At 44.5% G+C, this 10,908-nt stretch overlaps 1 protein-coding gene across 1 annotated transcript in view; it reads left to right on the forward strand.

Annotated features, from left to right (window-relative positions):
* T265_14273 (hypothetical protein) overlaps nucleotides 1–663 on the forward strand; it is a gene marked incomplete at both ends in the record, with an annotated part of 2,043 nt that extends 1,380 nt beyond the window's left edge. The window contains one exon of the mRNA XM_009172904.1: nucleotides 390–663. Within this exon, the coding sequence (XP_009171168.1) occupies nucleotides 390–663 (274 nt within the window). The remainder of the gene's footprint in view (nucleotides 1–389) is intronic.
* Between the last annotated feature and the right edge of the window lie 10,245 nt (nucleotides 664–10,908).

Consider the following 10,908-nt stretch of genomic DNA (forward strand, 5'->3'; position numbering starts at 1 on the left):
ATGGGTTAGATCTTTCCTGCCGAATTACATCTCGGAAAATGTCAATTTTATCAATATACTTTTTTTGGAATGTTGGCATCACTAAAGTTAAACAAAAATTCCGTTGTCTGCTCACGTGACTGCCGACCACTAAGATTAATTTAGAGTATAGTTTTCTGTTTACATTAGTGTACTGGGACTGATAGAAGAGATATTCTACGATATGTCATTCTCTCTTTTACTATCTTCTTTTGCGGACGTAAAACATACAAGTTACATAAATTGATGTTGATTCTTTATCCACCAGTGTTTCCATCCACAAAGCAGTTGACTTCTTATGGAATTTTATTGTTCCTCCTACCAGACTATTGGTTTCACTAAAAACCTTGTTTTGATCTGGACAATATTAGATTCGGATTCGGGGGGGGGCAGTGTAAACCTATCAGTTGTGTTGCTGTGGACAGACCCTTGGGCCCAACGTTAGAGGATGTTCTTATGTGGATAACTAAACAGAAGACAGGTGATGAAATTTCAAAATCTTTGTTTTATAAGCAGTTTGTTGGTCACATTTTTGTTACTTTCAGTCCCTTCTTGACACTTCTAATTCTACCCACTCCAACTTCTGTGTTACATGAGAGTGTGAATCGAATTGATGTTGGTTTTATACAGACAAGGTACCGATGAGTCCCTCAACGTTCTGTTCACCGCAACAACACATGAAACGGTCAGTAGTTACGGTTCTTTAGCTATGACTTATAGGCGCGGGCTGGTGGAAACTTCATTCTACACAGCGAGGAGACTATAGAGCCCGAATCAACTAGAGCAGGATGAGGAATTTTTGAGGAAAGTCCTGTTAACGAACAATCCTTCAGAGTGTTTCATTGAGATTCATGTTAAGGTTGGAGCACAAACAACACAGATTCATTCAGACAACGAGGAGATTCGGCTGTATTCAGTTGAGTCTCCCGTTAAAACCAGATTCGTGTGCAATGTGAGTATACGTAGAAAAAAAGATGCATTTGTTCCCTCAATTCAAAGACGACCCCGCGAACACCAACTCAAGACCCAAACTTATTTCGGCTTTAGAGCATGTCCTTACTGGAGTCTAGCTACATCCGATACTAATCACCGCACATAGGTTAAACAAAACTGTCTAACCTGTCCTCCTCTCGTATAGTCTACGGGCTAAGTTCAGCCTATGAGGAACTGACGATGACAGGAGAGACAGATATCTAGCAGGACGCGCTGCAGAACACGGTCCAAATTATGCAACCCGGGTGTTGTCAGAACATCCGTCAGGTCAGAGGTCAATTCGCAATCCTGAATTGTCGACTGCGAAACATCGATTAATTATTGGCCGTCAAACCGACCTGGCCAACTCATTCCTAATCTTGTGGCGCAACCCAAACACAAAGGGTTTGGCGATAAGCGAAGTGTTGCTAATTAATTCAAGTTTACCTTGACTACGTGAACAAAAACAGCCTAAGCAAACCATCTGGTTACGTGATTCAACCGACCAGTGTCCGGTGAACATCGTTTCTACTGTTTATTCATATGACTCGCATGTTTTACGTCCAGAAATGAAAAAAAAAAGAATTTTGCCATCCGCAGCACGATTTCTATCGGATACAAAGGACACGATGTTTCAGGTCACTTATTAGTCCGGTGAAAACATTCCACAGGTAGCTTGTTTGCTTGCATTCTCTCCGTCTTTATCAACATCTTTGCTAACAAATGATAATCACGACAGGAGCTTTCACACCAAATGATGTGCTCCCTGGCACGAAATTAACGGTACTCTGTCGCACTGCCTGGCTGGTTCCGAGAGGAAAACAATACGACTGGCTGAGAGCCTGGTGCGTGGATTTAGGAGTGAGGCTGACAAAACATGATTGATGGACCCTAGACATCATGACAAACATAGCGGGCAAGGTCAACCGCTAACGCGGACCGTTGTAGACAAGACGACAGGTGTCACGTTGAATGAACACAAGGAAACAAACACACCAGATACAACTTGTTCGGGTTTCGGAAGATGCGGTAGGGTGACAGCGGGCCATGGGTGGTAACACAGCGGACCATTTGATGAACTTGACAAGTTTTCACATTCAGGAGGCATTGGATTATGCTCAAAATGAGAGGGTTTTGTTGCAGTCAGCTCAGTGCACTTATCGCGAGACCAGCTTGCGTGTATGTGCATGTGTGTTCAACTTTAGAACGTCTGTGAGATGATGTGCATTAGTGGTCGCTGTGTCGCCTTGCTTACTTGATGCATGCTGTGTCTCTTGTCCATACACGAGGCTCCTGTCCAGTCCAGCCTTGTTTCTCTCTCCAAAGTTTGGCAGGCTGGGCATTCAGTAGCCCATTAGCCAGTCAGGCAGTAGAGCAACAGGCTGCTGACCGAAGAAGAGTAATAACCGACAGATCATCAGCTATCTGAATGGCAATGCAATCGCGACTGGTAAACAGCCGAAATATATGCGTTTGTCGCAATCATACTGCTGCGCAATCGTCCACCCACAGTGTGTTGTCTGTTGATAGTACGAAAAAACTGGAAATTTCGTGCTGTAGAAGAAATAAATCCACAGCGAAAAGCCTAGGTGGACTGTACAGCTCTGCACCTCAAAGCCTATCACAACTGCGTGGATAGCCGTACTCCATGTAACTCTATTAATTGCCAGATCTTCCTATGACCTGGGTCTACTTGAAGGCCGTCCCAATAGCGGGGTTTCGTTCGTTCCCAATCTTGAACTCCAGCTGGTTGTAGACAAGTTGTTTTGGGATGCGAGTTCCGGACATTCGTTTTAAATGAACTGCACTGATCTTTCAGACTGCACTTGACTTTAGCACTGTTTGCATTTCGACGGACTTGAATGTTTGGTGCTCGGTGTACCCATTTGATCCGAACGATTTTGCGCGGGCAATGCCAGTGAAGTCGGTAAAGAACCGTAGCATGTAGTTTGCATGTTTTCCAGGTTTCTGTGCCATACAGGAGAGAAGGTGTCCCAACGCACTGCAATCTTTTTATCTGTGTTCAAGTAAGGATTGCTCCAGATGCGCTTTTTGAGGCTGCTGAATGCCTTTTAGCCTTCGCAGTTAATTTATTTTATTACCAAGTATCACGTCAGTGGATAGAGCCTTTCCAATTTACCATAAATCTGTACAGTACGCTATCTCGCAACCACTTAGCTGAATATTTGGTGTTTTATGATTAACTCTCAGTGCAGGGTGATGAAAGACAAGTTTTAGAAACAACTGTATTCCAGCCAAACGTCATAGCTCGCAAGCAATAGTATGCCTATATTGGGATCATGCAGCAGTGTTCTGAAGAGCAAACGCTTCAAACTGAATACATCAAATTCGCGGTAACGGGACGACTCTGAGCAGCTGGTTTTGAAATTTAAGTTGAACAACAGCTGCTGGACAAAAAGCTGCATCACTCCGGCGCTGATTTCGAACTCATTCGAGATGTCTACGCAGGTTCGCAGACGGACCTTCATTCCAATGTGAAAGGCCTCGTTGTGGACGACTGGTTTGTCCAAACAGTCAAACCTGGAGGCTGTAAAATCCTGGCGACGTATTCGAAGACAGACATTCTAAACTGTGGTTGATCCAGTGGACAAACCTCCCCTCGATTTGTCTTGCGAGAAAATTCAAGTGAGTCATACTTCGATCGCTTCAAAATCCACACTGCGCTTCAGGAACCTTTTCCTTCAGAAGACCAGCGACTAGTCAATACGATAGATAAGCCTGCCCGTTGTGCGTAAAAAGCTGCTTTTGCAACAAAACCTATAGACCTATAACCAAGAATTGGTGTTCGGTGTTCACTGGTCCCAAAAGTTTCTAACGCGCTTCTGTGCATTTCGAAGGTTATGAAATTTTAGCTGATGACCAAGAACTGGGAATTTATCCACATACGTAGGCTGAAAGTCCTAGGGTGTAGCGGTCATGGGTGATTTTTGACATAAACCTTTTGGCTTGACCGAAATAGGTATTGTCGGATTTCAGACACCTGATTAGCATAGGTTCCGGTAGACAGGTTCTTCCCTGCTCCGCCGATGTCACATTCCACTGATTCTGTCTCGACCGGTTTGACGGCAATTGATCGGGAACCACACACAAAACAGAACGTTTTTGCACCCGCACCTTGTCGGGACGCGCCCAGATATGGAAAAAGTACATGTGCAGGGAGTGACGCATTCCCAAGGTCACAGTCGGTACGACGCCCGGAAAGCAGGTGTGTTGGCGGAGCTCACCAAACGGCTTAGCGGCCATACGACCATCGGAGTGGCCGCTGGATGCTTTAAAAAAACTTACCCAAGGCGGTTTGTTGCATGTGTCCCGTCCACATTCACTACGTCGGGAAAGCGTCGGAATAACGCTATCTGCTGCCATCGGGAGAAACATATGTGGCTATAGTGACCTTCCTCTCCCTGACACACAAGAACGCGTCCGGTCTCCCGAAGTTTTGCCAGGACCGAAGGCATATCATCTGCTACATTAAAACCCAACCATTAGGCACCTACTCAACATAGCCGGTCGACACTTCCGGCGGTAGTTGTGTATATCCTTAGTTGTAAGAATCTTTCCGAATTCATCCGCCACAAACTGCCGCACCTCAGATGACGGCGTTCCATATCTCAGCAGGGCCTGGCATGTGCCCAACTCGTCTTCGGTTAAGCGTCGATTGACTGGAAGCCGATCGTAAAGAAACTTTGACAGTTTGTGGTTGTGTTCCAGAAAATAAGACGTCACTGCCAGTTGGTTCCTTTGCCTCCGTAGACAAAACCGCACTGGGCAGCTGGTGCTTCGCGTACTTTTTTTTTTAGAAATTACGCTCGGCTTACTAGCTTCTTCGGATTCCACGGCTTTCCGTTTTTCTTGGAGGGCGCCTGCTGCATTTGTAGTAAACCCATTCGTAACGCAAAATAGTGTTGGTGCTTCGATTACTGGATGAACGCACAAATATCACAAAGCTATCCTTCATGTATTGATTTAAGGTCTTCTCAAATGCCGTGAAGGATGAAAACGATACACCCACAAATTTCTCAACGAAAGCCACTTCCGAAGCCATAGCAGACGAAGTTCAAAGCCGAATGTGCGCCAATACCGAAAGTGCGCCAATAATTTTCAAATGTCATCGATTAAAACAAATCGCAAAAAAATAACGGCAGATGAGGGGGGTTTTCAGTCTACGCATATATGCAAAGAAGTGCAACATTTTGACGTTAAAGTTTTTATTTCGTCCGCAGGCGTTTTGCAGAAAAATACATTGTGCGTCTAGCCGCCGGCATCGGAGTGGGCCTGAAAGTGTTCACGACCGGAACACCGCCATTGGCTGTACAGGACGGACAAGTGAACGACCGTAATTGTCCCTGTAGTCATCCTATATATATTTATGCAGAAGCTCTGTATGTTTTGTTCTGACAATATAGCCGTGTCTCTGTCTTCTTATCGCGTAATCTGGCAGGCTCAGTGCAGGCGTAACCAACAGACGTCCACCCACAACGCAACACACCTAACATTTATTCTTCTATGGTTTAGTTGCACAAAAATTACAAATTACGGAGTTTCAGATTGCCACCTAGTTCGATTCGATTTAGACTGGTTTCTATTGGAATGAGTGAAGATAACTTTCAGCGGCGGTCTCACTGTTTCAGGTAAAGGGATTGCTGACGGAGTTTTAGCAACCCCTTCGTGATTTCATCCTGACTTCTTTGACTGCGTACCGAAACAACACCAGCTGAATCTCTTCTGACTACGTACTGAATGCAGTCAGAATCATAAATTCGTCATATTTCATTGTCTCCAGTTATCTGGAAGCTGATTCCGGTGGAAACGGTGACGCAGGAGGCATCACTACCTGCTTGTGGTGGCTGCCGAGTTAACCTCCAGCATCAGGTCGCGAAATAGTTCGTAGAAGCACGCCTATTCAAGACACAGTTAGACAGCCTCAAACTATAGGGACAAAAACGCTGCCATAGAGATGTAATATTTTCGATAGCAGGAGAACTTTCGGACGCACTAATTTTAGTTTAAAATACAATGGTTCGTGAACTTTGCAACAGCTTATCACCTTAGATTCACTCTTCACGTGTTGAGTTGTACCAGCCTCCGACAGATTGATACCTGTGAAAACTTTTGCGATCTAACAACATCAGAGTAATGTGACAGTCCTTTTCCGTAATTTGAGAAGTTAGTCATGACCGCCATTATACAACGAACGAGACTGATACGATTCAAGTGTCCACTTTTTAAAACACTAATTTAATTTATTGGTAGATATGACAGTCACATGTTAAAGTTGCCGTGGTAACAAGCAACCGATATGTGCAATGGTTGTGTGACTGGTGGTAATCTATCATTTTATCACAAGCTGGGCTACAAGTCGAAATGAAGATGAGCCCAAAATGATCATGTGCTGTCTGAAATATGTGTTCTCGGAGTCATAGCTGAAAAGTAAGATCAACCTCGAAATCGGGAAAGTTAGAATGAATATGTGTGCCAACATAAGGGCCACGAGGATAATCAATACGTGCGGCGTGATTAATATGACATTAACCGGGGGTCACGTGAGACCTGAAGCAAGCCCAGATAGCGAGCGTGAATCTACTCGTGTTAAGTTATCGCAGTCACGGGTTCAAACAAGTGTGTAGAGGTAGGAAAAGTCAAAAAAATTCATAATCACTGCCTAGCCACGAACATATGTGACTGGTGAGCCCACGAAAGACTGAATTTTGGTACGCGTCTTTATGAGAATTTTCCGCTTTAATTTAGGTTGGACAGTGAGTCCAGAATGGGCATGAATGCTAAGATGTGGGAAACATTGAGCGTTGTTGAAATCATGGAATACCAATGAGACCGCAAGTCCAACGCAGAGTGCTTCTGTGTATTCGCTTTCTCAACGATTGCTCAGTTTCATTTTCTAAATATCGTCAGTGTGCGTGAAAATTTATATCAAAATGTTTTAATGCGCGGAATCATGACGCGCTAAAATCAATTCGATTTCCATTCGTTGTGCAGTTGATATGGCTGGTGACGATCTCATTTTAGCGGTCGCGCGTCCTTATCTCTTTTTGTATGGAAACTTTCAAGAAGCATCATCTGGCTATGTGTCTTGGAGACGTATGAATTTCACTCGCACATCCTTGCAGCTTAGAAGGCATTCTGTGCTTAGCTATGACCAAGTGTTATCAGCGGTATGAGTCATCCGTGATAAGTTTACTGTTTTCACTGACACGGCAATAGCTCTCGTTCTGAATTTCAAGTCCACAGACACAAGTAGCCTGTCTCTGCATCGCAGGTGGTGCAACCAATTCATCGAACTTCGAGGTTTCCGTACAACCATTTACCATGAGCCAAAGACGCTAAACATGCGACCAGTACTATTAAAAACTAACGGGTCTATACGAACAATCAAATCAGCCCACTACAATCGTTCAGCGTGACTTATGGAGTGCCGCCTAGCTGCTTTACAACCAGGCTCTGTGACTTGAAGGCTATCGGGCACTTGGATACCTGATCAAAAGCACAATGTGCATATTACTGTCGAGGTTCCCTGGTTCCGGATCACGAGAACGTTCTTCAGGTGACCGCTGTTCCTCAAACTCCAACAGATCTTTGAAGCCAGTGGTTGTTTGTGGGGCTCAATCGACCTGTCAGAATCTTCATAGTTCCTCTCACGGAGACTCTTCCTTCATTAAGGAGTGAACGTATTGGAGGCCCAATTGACGCGCTGATTCTCTATACTGTCCGATTAATCTTGAAAGGCTTCTTTCCATTGACATGGCGTCACCTGCTTGACACGGGATACTTCCTAGACAGTGCTGCTTGCAGAGTTACGGTGCTCCAGTTCATGGATTGGAGAGACATGGTATCCGGTTGCGTGGAAACGGCAGTCACATTAGAGTCCAGAAACATCTATTGATATCTCTCGACTTTTACCACAGACTAGTCGGTGAGCCAATCTTGATTTCTCGCATATTCAAACCGGCCATCCAAATCACAGGAGGTGCCTATTTTATGATGCTTCTAGTGCTCCAAAGTTTAATTACAAACGAAGTGAGGTTACCTGGTAACAGCAGAGGTAGTCCAGCCATGGAAAATGAGTTGTACTTGTTTTCTATAGACATTTATGTAAATCCTCAGGCGAGTAACTGGTGCCGCAGTTGGCTTGCAGAAAGCGCTGATCATATGTTTACCATTCCCATCATAAATTTAGCGTCTCCTCGAATTGGCGGATCATATATTAGACAGAGCTATTTTTCACTGGACAGTGTTGTCTTTTTCGTGAATGGTAGTGGACATCTTCACTCGAGACAGAGCTGAGGAAATCAAAGTGATTATCATGTTCCCGCCCTTAAATTCCATCATCATGTGCAAGTTATCTTGCTGTATGATAAAATGTTACTCGGACTCATTACTCGGAGCTTTTGGGAGGTGTTGGCTGAAACGAAGACAGATTCGAAATAACAAATCCAACACACACATACGCACAGTGGAGTACTAGTTACGCGGACTGTTCGTGCTACAACAGGCGGAAAGCTGTTCAATACTGCTAATTCTTCCTATCAGGCGGCAGAGTCTTTTTATTTTCGGTTCGGTTGGTTGAACAGTGAAGTGTGTGAAGGCTAACAGCACTACACTCTGGACATATGTGCCCCCTTGAAAGGAACCGACATAGCCTTTGCAATACTTTTCTATCTCTGCCATGTTCCGTGCAGTACCGACATTACTCTACCTTCGCACCCATTTTTTTCATTTACGAGTGTGCCATGAAGGGATGTCTTGTAGAGCGGTGCAACAAAATTTTTTATTTGATGTGTGTAATTTTGGCCAAGTTGAAGGGGCCTAAAGTGGGCAATGACTGCGTGTTTTATGTCCTAACAAGTCTATTGACGTGATCTAATTATGTGGTCTCTTCAAATGCAGCTATAAAACTGTCCATACGGTGACCCGGACTGAGTTGTCTTAGGGTCACACGCAGTATATAGCCATGCCTTCACCACACGCATGACTGTACAGCTCACCGCCACTCGCTAGATCATTAGATGTGTCTTTTTTTACACTCACAAATCACGCCACAGAATCGTGACTTACTTGACTACGCAGCTCACAGTCAGGCCATTGATCCCAAGATTCGCCGCCCTTTCCCACGTACAAATCAGGACGCACAAGGGTGACTCATCTGACATCGACTGTCTGCCGTCTGATAAGGTAGCGCTGATGCCCACGCACACCCAAACGTTCCTACATATAGGATAACGACAGAGCACAGCACAGCAACACGACCCAACAGGGCTACGCATGTCACCCAGCTCGGAGCAGAGGCGCTCAGGACTTACGGCGCTTCACGCACGGATAGTCAGGGAATACGTGTGGCTGCTACAACAGCGAAGAAAACACGAAACCTGTATCCGGATTTATCAACCTGTATCTGCAATACGATAGGTCTCTTGTTCGCATATATACCTGTTGTAATAATTTTACTCAACAAGATGACATTGTTAGTGCTCCCCGTTTCCTCGTTCATATAACTAATTTTCGGGTTCTAGTAGAGCATTAACAAATACTCTTTGCGAAGCTGACGTATTGGATTTAAATACTTCTATGGGTGCATATATCATGAAGAGGTTTTGGAATTTCTATTGACAGTAATGCTTCACATAATGCTAAGGATTTGACTGCACGAACCGATCTTGGAAGCAACAGGCCTGGTTGTCACAATAAAACTAGCGATACTGGCGAACCACACTGAGTTGGTTTCGGCGAGAGACTTAGTTGAACCCAGCTGAATCTGTCGTTTATCATGTTCTTCTTCAACTGCACGTGAGTTTGTTTCGCAAATCGCGTACAAGCTAGGTCCAAGTAGGATACTCGGGCACTCCGCCCACCTGATGGGCCCTAAGAATGGTAAAACTGGTCATGGGCTGTCGAACAGTTTTCAGCAACCTTATCAGTAGTATGTTCTGTCAGCAACTGTAGCTAGTTGTGTGTGGAGTTACCATACCACACAGAACTTGGTGTGAAACCAGCGATCTACAAAGTGACCATACTGTCGACCAATTGTGGTATGGGTCTGAGAAACCGTCTTCCAGCGAAGGTTAACTTGGGCTTTTATTACCTCGTTATCAACGCTCTGTTGTTTACGCCAATCAAGTGTCGACCGACCTCAGATGCCGCCGAACAAAGTGGACAATTAACCAATCGCTAGCGAAGATATCTGGATATCAGATTATGCATACAGAGAGCGGGGGATAACGCTGGTTTCGCTTACATTTCCCTGGAGTGGAACGAGTCCCTTTTGATCCATTTCCGGGAGCGTGACGGCCGTGGATACCATGACATCCTACTTGTAGTTCTCAGACTACTGAGTTTCTATTTCACCCAAAATTCATATGGATGCCTAAGATTTCCGCCAATGATCGGCCACAGTACGAGTGGCCAAAATGTTGTGTACATTACCCGAGTTCGGAAAAATGCAGTCATGTTTGTCGTACTCGTGTTTTGTTCTCAGCTCTCCCCACTTAACACGTTACCTTCGAATCGTTCTGTGATGAAATTGTAAAGCTAGTCTATGTTATGTTGTTATAGAAAAGTGTTCGAAAAAATTGTTTATTATCTGAGTTATGGTTTAATCGTATCTGAAGGGAATGATTGTGGTAGAAGAGACCCATTCGTGTTCGTTTTACAGTGTTAGGAGTGCTATCGAGTTATTGTCCACATTCGTCGATTTAGTGACAATGCCCTACACTTAACAGAGGTATGAAACGCTGGGAATTGAGTGATGCGATTCTAAGGCGGTAAAATAGAATATAGAAAGGCATGTAAGCGAACCATCTCGTTAAAGATGTGCGGTTTTCCGACGAATAACACCAACACTGTGAGTAGCGATGTGAACCGATTTGCTGCTTGAAACGAAAGTTTATT

The sequence above is a fragment of the Opisthorchis viverrini genome (assembly GCF_000715545.1).
Source record: "Opisthorchis viverrini unplaced genomic scaffold opera_v5_167, whole genome shotgun sequence".
Lineage (NCBI taxonomy): Eukaryota > Metazoa > Platyhelminthes > Trematoda > Opisthorchiida > Opisthorchiidae > Opisthorchis > Opisthorchis viverrini.